Source organism: Neodiprion virginianus, chromosome 3, assembly GCF_021901495.1.
Source record: "Neodiprion virginianus isolate iyNeoVirg1 chromosome 3, iyNeoVirg1.1, whole genome shotgun sequence".
Taxonomy (NCBI): domain Eukaryota; kingdom Metazoa; phylum Arthropoda; class Insecta; order Hymenoptera; family Diprionidae; genus Neodiprion; species Neodiprion virginianus.
This window is the reverse complement of record NC_060879.1, coordinates 31925629-31940766: the sequence shown is the minus strand read 5'-3', so window position 1 is coordinate 31940766 and position 15138 is coordinate 31925629. Positions and strand designations below refer to the sequence as shown.

At 37.3% G+C, this 15138-nt stretch overlaps 1 protein-coding gene and 1 long non-coding RNA gene across 2 annotated transcripts; one reads left to right on the top strand and one right to left on the bottom strand.

The window, feature by feature from the left end:
- Window positions 1-262: 262 nt before the first annotated feature.
- On the top strand, window positions 263-14711 carry LOC124300600 (EH domain-containing protein 3-like). Its single transcript, XM_046754876.1, has 7 exons — window positions 263-352; window positions 886-999; window positions 1192-1303; window positions 10959-11107; window positions 12834-13137; window positions 13341-13755; window positions 13910-14711. Exons 2-7 carry the CDS (start codon window positions 888-890, stop codon window positions 14159-14161), a joined length of 1344 nt encoding a protein of 447 aa, XP_046610832.1. The 5' UTR covers window positions 263-352; window positions 886-887; the 3' UTR covers window positions 14162-14711.
- On the bottom strand, window positions 3715-5574 carry LOC124300604 (uncharacterized). Its single transcript, XR_006907250.1, has 3 exons — window positions 5361-5574; window positions 5111-5291; window positions 3715-4899 (listed from the first exon to the last, which is right to left on the bottom strand). It is a non-coding gene; the product is annotated as an uncharacterized LOC124300604 (long non-coding RNA).
- Window positions 14712-15138: the final 427 nt, after the last annotated feature.

Below are 15138 nucleotides of genomic sequence, written 5' to 3'. Positions count from 1 at the left end.
GAATACCTAGTTACGTATAAATATTATATATTTATTCAATGTCCTAAAACTATTACAGCCCAATGATCACTTTTGTCTGAACTTTTAACCACGTGCTACAGCTGTAGCCTTTGTTTATCTAATGGCGTCGATGAAATCAGTTTTCACGGTCAACGTCTGTTTCCGCCGACTCCGCTGCTGCTGGTTGTGGCCACCGCCTTGAGCACTGACGTGCTCCCTTGCGGTGACAGTCGGTACTGCCGATCCGGGTGTCACAATAGAGTCCGAGCCTTTAGCCGCTAGCCGCCAGGATTCTCACGGCTACCTGCTTTGCGTGTTGTTTTTTATGATTGCTTATCCGGGTACGGAAAAAGTAAGTTTTTTAAATGACAAGAAATAGCGTAGATCCTTATTTAAGCTGCTAAACAATTGGCACTATATCTCACTAGTTGACATTGTCTTCTTATGTCTCAGCATTTCTGTGAAAGAAATGGAACCCTTGAGGTTAGAATCCCCACGGTCTTATCATGAACCTTCTTTACTGATCATTACTTATTTTATCTAATACGATAATCGATGTTGGTAAAATAAGACAGAGCGCACACCAATCTTCCAATTTGAATTCTGTGTATTTAAATGTATACGTTTCTTATTGAAAATAATTATGCGCACAACATTTAATGTTGACTTGTTTCTAGATTTTAAACATTCTTTGAACTGTTCGTCCCGTTGCATAAACTAGAGCTAAGAAACAAATTGCAACGAATTGCCAATTCATTACAATTATTATTGTATTATTTTAAGATACCATTCATCTTATGTCCATGTATCCAATTAAAACTATACGAAATGAAAGGTAGTTGTGAAATTCGTTATTATTGACCCTGTCTTATTGGTAACTTTCAGCCATGTCAAAGACCAGTTCGCCGGACATAGCCAATCCACTTCAAAATGACAAGCTAAGCGTGAATGAAAAGATTCTTAAAGAATGTCACAACCTCTACATAGAGCCGGAAAAAGGTACAAAATGCGCTTCAGAAATAGTGAATGATATATGCTATATGAAATCGTAACTTCATATTCTTAAAAGTGTAAAAACCTCACCATCCGACCATAAGGGACAGTCTAAGTGTTTCATCCTGGCTCTACAAGCTCTGGTATTGAAAGTTTTGCAAATACTCATTCGAATATCTCTCCTTTTTATACCTGCAGGTCTCATTGATATTGCAAGTCAATTTGGGTTGAAATTACTTGCCCCAAGGAAGAAAATAATAATTCTATTAATCGGTAATCATTCTGCTGGAAAATCATCATTCATCAACTGGTGAGTGAAAGTTATAGGCCTTATTCAAAAATTGTTTATTATACGGTATTAAATTATGAAGCAATCATTATCATTTTCGTAACAGCAAAAAACTAAATATTTAACGTAATTGTTATGAACAAGGAATTTGACTCCAAATGTCTTTTTACCTGCATGATAATAGTTTTTATTGTCTTCCACAGTAAGTCTTTCAGTTACAATGATTTTTTATTAAGTAACTGATCATGATATTATTGCTGTAACAGATGGTAATTTATTGCACTTGATGAGACATTTTGTTTTTTAACCTTGACTGTAGCACAAATAGCATAAACAGTGGCTGTGCATCTTTACCTAACTCGCCAGCAAACACTCTTAAAATTCTCTTTACACGTATAGAAAAATTTCTACACATGAAAAGTGTAAACACTTTTTGTGTCCTGCTGCCTTTAGTTAGTATTTTTAGTTATGGCCCGAGTCCCAGATGCTATACCAGTTTTTTGCTTTAGTCAAGTGTATGCATCCCTTTTCTGGCCTTATCCCATCATACACTCAACAGCTTCGGTAGTCCCTCGAATTTGTCTACTACAGGCCTTCCTCCGTTATCCTAAGTCAGTTTAAACCGTCTCAACGGATTAGAAAACATCTGCGACTTCCGAAACATTCTAATGTAATCCTATTAGCAAGTTGGTACCTTAGAGGGGGAGTATGACTATTAGCAAAGAAGTAAAATGTATTTCAAAACAAATATTAAAAGAACACGATGAATACAGTTATACCGTTGGGAAATGTATTGGACATATTATTCTTTATTCCTTGGAAGTTTGGCCATATTTTATTTTTCATGTTTCGTAGTACATAAACATTGTCGAGCTGATGAAGAAGACAGAATGAGAGAATGTAAATTAATTTCAATCATTTTGCGATTATAAAATTGTTGGAAAATCAGGGCAAGCGATCAGAATTGAAAAAGGTGGCCAACATGCATTCTTGTCAAATGAATGTGGCGCAACAGCCAAATATGTAACAGAATGCAGCATTGAGGACCGTAAAAGTAACGCGTCGTACAATTAGGCACGTACCTAATTGCCGCATTTAATCTGTAACGATATCGGTCGAGGTCAATTGTTACCGCGAGCGCTATAAGTTGGTTTACGAAAAAAAAATTACGATCATATTCACGATCATGTTAATCCGCGACTGAAGATAAAACGAGTCTGACGAGTTCACCGAATGTGCATTCCAACATTGTGACTCGGCGATGTAACGACATCCAACCGAAATTCATTTCCAAACGTAATACTCGTAAATTACGTATCGCCGGTACGTAAAGAAATCGGAAAACTTTTGAAAGTCGGATAATTTTTAAGCGTTCAAAATTTGTGTACACTTTAGTTAAACTTGACGTGAATAATCCGAGCTTTGTCGTCGTTCGCGCAATTTTACATGACTCGCACCTCACACGTGCGACATTCCTAGAGAGTGATTAGTACTTATGGAGAAAACCTTGGATTATTTATTTTATTTTTTTCCTTATATTTCACGGTCTAATTATAATGTAAGGACTTGAACACGGACCTGTAAGAAACAGCTGCTACGATAAACGTTCGGTTTAATAGCGCACTTCGGTCTCTCCGCATCGATATTGTCGAAAGAAACGGGGCGTCAATCGTTTACTCAACGACGTAAAAATATTTATTCAAACGCGTAGTCTTTGCGTGCACGTATTAAGTTGATAATTTCTTTTTCCAAACTATCGTCTATCCTGCAGCAGGGTAGATATAGGGATTGTGGTTTTCGTATCGGGCGACACATTTCCGCATTAGATTGTTGCTTGGTAAGATCGCGAGAAACGGTTACAATTATACGTTCCCAGCATTGTTACTTTTACATGTATACACTATTCATATAATATTTAATATTTTAGAAAACCGCTACTACTTTGCCAATCTTAGCTACATTTATCTTCGGTAAAAACGGAAAACTTTTGTACCCGGTAATACAGAATAAACTGTCGTTTACACACTCATAGAGTTCTAACGAACGCGTTTATCACCGCATTCGAGACACTGCAGCTGAGGCTAGACGGAATGCAGCTATCTGCAGATACAGCGCAAAACGTTACTCATACAGTGTTTTACCATATTCATCAAACAGGAAATGCAAATGCGTTGTCTCTCGTCTACACGCTCTCGCGGTTAGGGACACTGCCCTCTGACCCTATCCCACCCTCTCCATCTATCGCCTGACGGTATTTTTCACTTACAATTAAACCTGCTCCATCCAGCTTCCAGACCACGATCCGAGAGGTTCGATTTCAACGGTCATTGTTACCGCTCGTCTTCGCCTCTAATCGTAGACTTGGTGCCTTCAAGCCATTTATATGCGCAAATTAAATATATCGAGAAGATAGAACGAAACACCGTGTCGTCTTTAATAAGCACTTATATTCTTTTCTCATCATATCTATTTTCCAAAATTAATTCCTTATAATACTTCCGGTTAGTCACCAGAAATGTCCTTGTAGTTCTTACAATTAGCCAGCGGTTGTTAGAAAAGTAAGCCTACGTAAGCCGCAGATGTACATTGAAATTGTAAAGTTAGAGAATGGGATAAACTCTGCTTGTGTGAAACTCAAAAGTGTAGGTAGGTAGGGATCGGGGTATATGTTGCAGGAGCAGATATATCTGCAGATGTATTCTTGCGGTAATTTGTCATTCGTAGCATTCGTTTGTACCATGTACCCCGTATAATCTCGACTGTTGCTCATTATATGCCCGATGCAGTACGTATGAGTGATCGAGATAAAGTGCCAAACGGTTCATAGAATTCCGACTGAGATTATATTAACGAGTAGGTTGGACCTTCCATGCATATATTCATGTACAATATTATGAATACGACCCCGAAAATTTTCGTCTTATCTTCAGTCCGTGGATATCTCACATCCGCTGGCATTTATCTGCCACTATATTGTCGTTTATGAATAAACTACATGCAATCAACCGTATCCACGATATACTATTTTTCACCTTATCATTAAATCTTATTAAACTGGACCAGGATATCCTGGCAATGGGCTTGTTACACAAAATCTCATGTATAAATTGAACTTATTCTAGGTATTATAGGTACAATATAACGCTATCGGATCTCAGAACTTTGTTCACCGCAGCTCTGCGACATTTACCGAGTAACGTACACAATATATTAAGTATATATATAACGTTAATACGTGATGCTTAATTTTGCCAAAGTGTAATATTAGACAAAATCGTAGTGCTGGTATCCATTGTATCGCGGCACCGGCTCTCGAATGATATGATGCATAAATAAGCTTCTCGATTCAACTTTGTGTAATATGTGAAAATACTGAGAAAACGTGATTCTCCAGGGCTTAGACACCTGCTTTATGCGCAACTTCCCATGCACGTTTGCGACGCATCAGGTAGAAAAAAACTATCCATTGCACTCCTGCGTCGAAGCCGATCCCGAGAACCCCGAGTTACGTACGAATTCGTACATGTATGGACTGTACCGCATGTGTATAGGCGTATATCAAACTTGCAGTCGACAAGTCGTTGAATTCTCCGTGTAAAAAGCGTCGCCGCGAGGGCCTGAAAATCATCGTATATTTGTACAACTTGTACGCACGTATATTACATCTACATATAACGTATAACGTTAACATCCTCTTTACGGGGGCCCTTGAAAAGCGCGCGAAGGTAAGCGGCCCCTTGCCCCTCCCCTACCTCTACCCCCATCCACATCTGCACCAGAATAGGGCACAGAGAGCATACATGTAGATGTGTATACATGCATACATACGCGTATACGACATCACCACGTGCTTTGCGCAGCGTTTGTCTCGCCCCCGATCCCGCTCCAGGGCCAGGAGATTCAACTCAGTTTTATCTTGAACACCATCCGAGTCGTTTGCGGTTGCGCAGTCCTGCAGCAGAATCGGTGCGATTCTGAATATCCGAGGAATTTTTGTCGTTTGTCTCGACTGTAATATACGTATCCATATATACATATATATATGTGTGTATATTATTTTTTTATTACTTTTTTTTACTTTTCAACAACTCGCCAACCAATCATGCCGAATCGACGCAAGTCTCCAAGGGTTATCAAAATTCTAGTGCACAAGTCGTCCTCGTTTGCGGTGCCCCGGCACACCGCATCTGCTGCTTGCCGGGTAGGGAGAACTTGTGATTTTTGAGTGCGGTTTTGCCGAGCTTACGCAGTGACTCAATCTTTCAAAGTAAGTGACCGCACTGCGTGCGATTACATCTGTAAACCAACATGTATTATACACTTTATCTTCTTGACCGCCCTTTTTACTTATCCTTTTACTCTTTTTTCACTTTTACGCCTGCTTAGCTATTATGAATTATGTTATTTTACTTGGAAACTTTGATTTGCGGTAACGCAGCGGGTAGGCATACCGACGTATAATACGTATAGAAATACAATCACCTTAAAGCTCGCGATGTAATCTTGATCACGGACGGATGTAAGTCGTACAGCGCCCACCAAACTTTCCTGCGTACACATTGAAGTAAGAAACACATGCGGGTAAAGCCGGGATATGAAAGAGAACTACCCACAGCTTATGTGTTACGTATAATATGGTATACCTACTGTGTTATACCAGAATTGTTCGCATAATTTTAGAGCAGTGTTTCAGCAAGTACACGGAACCCCGATTGCTGCAAAATCATCTGTCACTGCATAGATTTTATACTTAGTTATTTCGTTACACTTTTACGTAAATATTACGTCAAGTTTCAATAATCCCGACTCGGCTGCATCGATGATAAAAAAGGCGAGCTTACAGTCGATATTTTCAGCTCCGAATGCAAAAGGCTATGTAACCTCATGTGTAATGCATGATTCACGCGGAAAAACATTCTGTGGCATAAATAGATATGTATATGAATGTGTTGAAAAAACATTCGTGACTGTCACGCCGTGTGCTGCACCGGTCAATTTTTATCGAACGATCGGCTAGTCACTCTCGATCTCCCTAGTTCGAAAACCTCGAAAAAACATTTATCTTTACACATTTTCGCATAAGCGAACGGAAACTGCGCGCAAACCCGGAGAGTCGTTAAAGTCGAGAAACGCGAGTGTAGACTGCAGGTGTGTGTAACACATGTGCGATGAACGATAATAATACCTTGCCAATGTATTGAGAATACGTGAATAATTCATTCGTCAATTTATACGCAAAAAATACTGCGATCAACCTCAGCGTCAAGGTTCAAAACGGATTGTTCGTACACTTTGCTGCGTTATTTCTGTTACTATGTTAATCAAGCCGTTTCCCTAATATATTAATTAAATGCATTTCTTCACCGCTCCCAATGTCGTAACGAATTTTTCGTTGTTTCTTGTCGTGGTTGCAGTATTCACGTTTCTATTTCGAATTTCTATTTATTTTCTGACGAAAAAGCAACTCCGAGTTTTTTTTTTTTATTCCTCTTGCCGTCACTATAACTTTCCAGTTCATAAACTTCAGGGAAATGAGATTCACTAACAAGCGCTTGGAGACGAAATATTTCAGCTCTCAAACCATTTGCCAGTCAACGCCAAGTCGTCCTCCTGTCAAATCGACCGATAATAATTGGGAACTCCTGCAATTGCTCCATAATTCGTTATAATCCGGGACATCTAATAATAAGACTGCCCTAGTCTTATCGAAGAATTTTACGCACGCCGTACTTCATCGACCGTATTTTTTCTGCGGAATTACATACATCATGCTCATGCATTCCTTTCCTATTGCAACATCGTGACGCTATTATGGCTGTAGAATTTTATCGACAATTTTATTAGTAATTAGAAGGCTCTTCGTGTTTCCAGCTAGCTAATTTTATGATTTGAAAATCCGATGAATATTCTGCTTTCTATTTATTATTGCATAAAGGAGTGATGATGATCATTTTGATGAAACTGTACCGTAAAGCTTTGCCAAAATCTGCAGGCTGAAATTACGTCGTATATCTATAAGACGAAATGATCAGTGCGACTAGAAAACGCATTTGGATAATCGGTTTTTGATAACTTTACATAAAGTTTGCTGGCAACTTTATGTACATACGTACAAAGAAGCATTGATGTGCAGACGTATAATAAAAGCGGTATACCGATTGTGAGTTACGTGAATTTTCGCATCGCTGATGTTCGTACCGTGGGATTCGTACAAAGGCTTCTTCGATGAGATTATATTACACACACACACACATAGGCACACGTAGACTAACTGTTCAATTTTGAAAATTTCTATAGAACGCACTGAATAGACCATCGCGGGCCTTCCCGCCTTATGAACGGAATGGCCAAACGGTGGTTCGGCATAAGGCGAAGGGAGACTGCGTGATCTAAACATTTTTTCTTGTCTTTTTTTAAAACTTCCTACTCGTTTTGGGTATAAACTGCAACGACAGCGCTACACGTTGTTTCTTCATCACTTCTACAGGTCAGCATTAACATTGTAAATTTCTCTCCAACTGCCGGACACTGGTTTATTTATGTCCTTCCCTGCACAGATATGTCGTGCTATTACCCGCCTCTTGGAAAGTTAATAGAACTCATTTAACCACATCAGAAATTCGGTTAAGAACGAAGCTTACAACGAGTTACACACGTTGCATGTCTACATACTACTGTTGAACATTAAAATTAGGAAACTCTGAATAAGTACGGCTCCAAACCACCGATGCTAATGGTTATTTCGACATCTGTGTATGTCTTCATCGACACGCTTAAGAGTTCGTTGGATTTTTCATGTTACGTTTACTTGCACCGGTTTTAGTAGGTGTATTCGCTAACTAATTGGCTAGTTATCGGACGATATCTAAACGAGTTGCGCTTTTGATGTAACACCTCGGATATCTTGCGATCATGATCCTGTGATCGCAATGACGGTGTGATCATGACCATGAGGTGAGCAGCTCTCAACCCCATCGACTCGAGCGTTCTCGAGTCTCAACATGTGGGTCAACGGTGTCGAGCCATGCAAGTTGGAAACTGGATGGAGTGGCTGGGGTCTAGTAGGTACCTTTGGGATTTTTCAAAAAAATAAACCGTTTCCCTTGGGTCTAGCCGGGATTTACGGCACGACCACGACGCTCCGTGTAAGGTATATTACTATATGCGAGAGAAAGAAGAGCCTGCACGCTGCAGCTTATAGTCGGCTCGAAAAGGTTGCCCACATCTGGTGGCGCAAGAAACCGTCGTTACTGAGAATCTTCATGGGAACCCTTCTCCAAATGCTAATCAGTCATGCCTTGTCACATATTTTCTCCCTTTGTTCCCGGTTCAATTCTCGATTTCACGTACCGCGTACCTATTTATACCTTTGCAACTGCAGGTAATGCATGCATGTCTGGTACTTAGTATTTTCACCCTTACGCAAGCAGCTATTTACATTAACAATGAATAATGCCGAAGTAAATGTGCAGTATTTCACTTCACTTTGTGCAAGGTATCGCATTATACGTGTCAAATGTGTTTGAGAATACAGGAATGTCAGTTTGAACGGTTTCAACCATTCAAACCACTATAAATATCAGTTGTCGTGGATGCAATATACTGTACTCACAATAAAGCCACAACTACGCCGTTATACTTGACGTCGGAAATGAATGAGACCAGTTTGTGGTGACTTTGACAGTAGAAAAAAATTTAAATAAAACGTTGGATTTTAAAAATTTTTTCAGTTTTAACAGTGCGGTTGAAGTAATCGGAAATGACTACGAAGCGAACTCGCGTACTCCGAATCCTCTGAAGGTAGTAGTTTTAAATTCACAAGAAGTGCCTAATACGGTGTTGACAAGTTCATGTTTTTACAACAGATACGGGTGTATGTTATTTTAAGCCCGCTGATGGATAGTTATGGTATAGATAAACAAACGTAATTTTGCGCTGCCATGTGACTGTAATTTATTGTTTAAACTATAACGGCTTCACGATCACGATAACTGTCATGTCATAAATAGTATAGCGATATAATATATTGATATAAACTATTCTCCATATTGTCGAATTATTCGTTATATTCCAATCAGCCGTCACTACAGAGACCAGAACTTCTTCTGTAATTATCAATTATAATAACTGCAGCTGGAGAGCAATTTGCAGGAACTAAGATTTCGAAGTATGAGTGTGTTCCGTTTTATTACGGCTTACTGAATTTCAGACAATTCCAAGATCGTGAAATAACGGTTTTTCCTCAGCATGAATCGTTACGATAACTTTACTAATTTCAATGTGATAAATTCAGGCCTTCCCTGTTAAACATACCAGACAGAATTGATAAATCCATATTAGAATCATCAAAGTTTGTCAAAGATCCGGGTTCAGAACCTTACGGCAAATACGATTTTTGAATCCGCATCTAATACGAATTTATCAGTCTCTGTACGGCATTTCATGCAGGGTTGTGACGTTTCTCCCTCGTGTCACGAAAAAGTTCCGTCCTTATGGTACCGCATTCCCACCTGCCGAATTTCATTCTTATGTATATGATTTACCTAAATCACTAATGAAAATAATTCAATGACCTGTTGATATCAAACTGTACTTTTTTTTTATTCAACGAGCAAGTAGCTCATAAATCTCCACCGATGTAAACGGATCTGATATTAGTAACTTTCTAAGACGCTGAGCATTTCTCAATCAATAATATTTGAGAAAATCACGGGGCAGCAGAAAAAAAAAAAAGTATCATTCATCGCGATTTTTCTACCGACTGGTTTCACATGCGTACAGATCACTAGTAAAGTCAATATCGTAACACGCTTATTGGAGATTCGAAACCCACGATTACACGATATACGCTCTCCGTAAGTAAATCATGCAATTCACAATAAACGCATTCAAAGCGGAGTTTACTTTATTTAACATTATTTATGCAAGTAAAGATGTAAGATTACGAAATACGCCGCATGTTTCCCGTTTCCCGCTCGGTAGTTCAACCGCAGCGATAAAAATGCCAATGTGGCGTACGTTGCACGCATTGAAGATAACAAGTCTGTTCCACTAGCCGAATCAGCGTTTTGCACGCTGTTATTATTCCACCGATGTATAATATTTCGCAGGAAATAATTACCGCTATATTTTATTCTCACACCGTTTCTAACGTTCATTTACTACGTTGACCATCGTTAACTTAATTGTATAAAGAATCGCAATCGATTTTCCCACCAAATATTTATCGCTACACTGGTCGTTTTTATTTAAAATTTCCGGGTCTTCTTCAATAGCAACAAAACAAAGACGTTGCAACGTACGTAGAACGTGGTTGATATTATAGTGCAGCAGACCTTACACACAAGTCTTGAAAAATGGCAAGGCTATTTATTATTAAACTTGACTATGATTTGAATTTTTGATTCAAAAAGGATGGCTCCACCTGTTTCCAAAGTGCCTTAACAATTCCTAAAATATGTATCACCAATAGAATTTGAAAAAATCAAATGACATTGCAAAATATTTCAAACCAATTTGTATCGTATTTCATCCTATGGAGTTTTCTAATGTACAGCAACACTTACGACTGCTTTCGAATATTTACGGCCAATATTTTGACTCCTCATATTTTAAAACTTTCCCCCCTTCCCATAAGTACTAAGTCCAAATTAATCACAATATTATTTCAATTTAGGTATGTCGAAGAACATGTGCAAAAAACTGGGGTCGCAATTGAGACGCAAGGTATTTGCCTCGTGACATCAGGCAAAAGGCGAGAATCGTTGATGGGAAATGCAACGTTACATCTTTATCCACACTTTAAGCCTCTCCAACAAATTTCGGGTATGTGCTTAAATTTTTCTTAGCACATCTAACCGTTCTTGTAGAAATTCTCAACTTTAGATATGATAAAGTTGATTCTATCGTTACACAGCTGTCAAGTTATCATTTCTTCCATATCTGGTTCATTTATCTACAACGTTTTCTTGCTTGCTTGAAGTTCCGAATTAATCAAGTTAATCAAACCAAAATAAATACAAGGGATATGCCCTGTCAACTCAATCGACATTTAACTCCGGTTGTCTTGTGTTTAATGAACATTTTTCCAGTCATTCTTTCTCCATGGCCATTTTGAAATTTCTACCTTATTCAAAAGAGGTAGTAATTTGTTTTCTATTCCTTTTATTGTGAATAAAAAGAAATTAATACAGTTTAGTGAAAACGAAAATTAATTGAAACTGTGGCGACACAATATAGTTCTTGCGACACTTTTTTTAATATCGATATTAATGTAAATTTGTAAGGTAAATGAAAATCGAAAATAACTAATGGTTCAAGATAAAACTACGAGTGCCTTTTGGACTTGAGACAACGATGTACGAAAAATATCAATGGATCCGTGAGGATTAGATTTGATCATGAGAAAAATTGACGCGAATTACTCTGTTGACTTTTTTTTCCTATTTTTTCAACGGATTTAAAAAGTAAGTTAATAATAGTGACATGGTTCTGTTGTATAACTAACGATCTGTTATCTTGGTGACGTTTCTGAATCTTCAGTAATTACTTATTTAAGAAATAATTAGCACCGTTTGAATGAAATTAACTAAATGGTAACATGAAATTTAAAATAAATTTTACAATTTATATTCGAAATTTACCGTATGTTCGTAAATATCAAAACGCTTTCATATTTATAATATAAAAATATTTAATTCAGTTGAATGATATTTTTTTAGAAACTTGCAAAGAGCAAATAAACAAACAAGTTATGAAAAAAAAGAATACATTGTGCGCTCTGAGTTGGGAGAACTCAGCTAAGCTCCTGGTATCTCGGGTTGTGTGATCACCGCCCCTTCCTGTTTCCTTGCCTTGGTTAAACTCGGTCCCACAATTTCCTGTGGGTGGAGCAGAGATTCCCTTATAAATTGGTTCGTTTTACACAAAGTTCTCATATTCGTACTGTCGTCGAAACTGAGTAGATCTCTCTTAGCTCAGCTTTGAAGTGCTGCGTTGAGGCACAAAAAAGCTAAAATCCTTTCGTGTAAACATTGGCAAAGGACAATGGAAGTAGAAACATACACTAACCATCTCACTGTCACTGGGATTACTTGAAATGGTATGAAATACTATAAATTTAAATAATTTTCATTCCACTTGGAGATTTATCGAGTCTTGCATAATTTATAGTTACTGTATATTCTACTTAAACATTTAGTTTAAAACAACGAAGAATGGAGGAGCCATGGAGACTGAATGTAATCTGTACAAGTAGATATATTTCTTAGGACGATCAACACTCAACTGTAATCTGAAGCGTAAAGCATTGGAGATATCTGTCATACGAAATTAACTACAGTGCGGCTCATCATCGGGCACTTTGCTATTTTAAATGCAAGCTGCCTAGTGAAGGGCAACATTGTGGTTATATACCATCATCGCCAACGCACCTCAGATACCTTGCTGTTATTATTAGCATAATTATAAGTGTCAAATATATTACGTACAGCGATGATGATTTTCCAATTTATTTCAATCAAATTCTTATTACTTTCGATTTATGTTACAGGAGTCATGGACTTCTTGTCAACTGAAATTTCAACTTCTAATAAGAAGAAATTTAGTCTGGTTACATTCGTGGATACTCCAGGATTGGTCGACGGTGACATGCAGTACCTGTTCGATGTGAACGAAGCAGTTTTGTGGCTTGGTAGCATGGCAGACTTGATATTTGTATTTTTTGACCCAATTGGCCAAGCACTGTGCAAGAGAACCTTGAATTTAGTCGAAAAACTGAATTCAACGAATGCCGAGAAAATGAGGTTTTACTTATCCAAGGCAGACGATGCTGGAAACGAGTCGGACAGACAAAGGTATGTAATATCGAAAAAAAAAAAAATAATCATTATAATCTAAACTACATGAATAGCTTTCTAGCTCTGAATATCAATAGATTTCAGTCGTTTGGAACAAAATTAATTAATTACATATCAGTAGATAGAAGATTAGAAAATTTGATAGTATTTGTAGACATGCTGTTGCTACCTTTATTTAATAATAATTTTTCGAATTTCAGAGTAATGATGCAGATAGTTCAAGAGCTTTGTAAGAGACCAGGATTGAACCGAACAGGTTTTGATATGCCGACAATTTTTATACCAGAATTGAACAAGCCTTCTAAATGTACTAATCAAATTGAAGAAACCTGTCGTGATATTGAAAAGACAATAAATAGAACTATACAGAATACCTTGAACACGTTGGAAAAAGATTGCAATGATATTAAAACCCTAATTCGTCAAGGACTTTCCAAAGATGAAGCTGATAAAAACTACAATTATAAGACTATTTTACGCACTGCAATGATGGGAGGCGCTGCTGCTATCATACCCCTCGTGCTGTGCTTACACCTCGTAATAACTGGTCTGGGAACAGACTTTATGCACTCGGTATTTGGCGAGGAGTTTACGTATATACTACACAAATATTTGGTAAATATCTACGGTATAATACATCTAATCATTAGTAAATATGTTTCTAATTGTTCAGTTATCGGTTAGCCTTAAAAAGTCTGAAATTTAATTCATAATTATGCATTAAAAATCTTAATCAGTTCTTAATGCGCTTTTCTTTTTTTTCTCTTAGAGTCCTGTAAGGATCTTATGGTCGATTGTCCCTGCAAGTCAACAATGGAACATATTTCTTGTGGTGCTTGCCTTGTCTGCTGTTCTGTTCCTGCTAACACAGTCATCCCTAGGTCTGAGAACAACATTGACACGCAAGCAGAAGCACTCGTATATTGAGATGTTAGATCATGTGTGCAATGTTGTTGTTACTAAGAAAACGCAATTGTATTTTGAATACTTGGAACAGAGTGTAGGTGACCATGATTTGTGAAATTGAATATCTGTTCCTTGTGAGGTATTGATAAACATATATAACTTCACAAAATAATTGGACTAGCATATTTTATACCATGAACCTGACATACGATTTATCTCACCATTTTTTACTCATATACGCCCTTAATCGTTCTCTATCTTTATTGTACTAGATCTATGAGACTTTCAATCCAATCAGAGTATGGTTTTTATCATACTGGTTTTTATTGTTTGCAAAAAAAAAATGTATTACTTCAACGTAGAAGTATAATGATAGAATAATTTTATCGAAAACTTGTGATTTGGTATTAATATGTATTGTTTTATTATACTAAACAAAAACCTGAATTTAAGGAGATCTGATTAATTGTAAATGACTGCCACTGGCATTTTAATTACTTAAGTTGCCTGGACTTACATGACAAAATGGCTGCTATATACATTTGGATGTGAAATCAGGCATTTATTGAATTTTATACATAAATTTGCAATACAATGTGATTTTTAAATACAACAATTAATACTCATGTTATTCAATCATTTAATAAATACATCCCTACAATGTATCACTGTGATCTGTATCTCACGGGAGGCCGACGCATACATATGTGTACAGATCTAGTCATAGAAACTGAATTATTGAAAATTTAATTTTTCACAATCACGAACTGACCAATACATACACATACACCTATCATACTGTTCTCAGAAAATTTGCACGCTTCTAGCAGAGCCCAATTTTTTATTTTACACCACGTTTGAAACCTGCGATGTCTAGGCTTTGGGAAAAATCCACAGAAACCTTTGTGACTAATTTTAACCGATGTTGAAGTAATTATAAGTATTCAAAATATAGACTCCCCCGGACATTGTCAGTTTTGGGAATATCAATCAAAATAATCTGCGAAAATATAATAGTAAATTTTTGGTAATCTAGTGTGCATATCGTTAAAAGCATCTCAAGACCTTCTTGTGATTATTATAAAACATTCG

Coding starts and splice junctions, on each gene's coding strand:
- LOC124300600 (XM_046754876.1), top strand. CDS start 888: ATGTCAAAGACCAGTTCGCCGGACATAGCCAATCCACTTCAAAATGAC. Junction 1,000..1,191: donor CTACATAGAGCCGGAAAAAG/GTACAAAATGCG, acceptor TTATACCTGCAG/GTCTCATTGATATTGCAAGT. Junction 1,304..10,958: donor AAATCATCATTCATCAACTG/GTGAGTGAAAGT, acceptor ATTTCAATTTAG/GTATGTCGAAGAACATGTGC.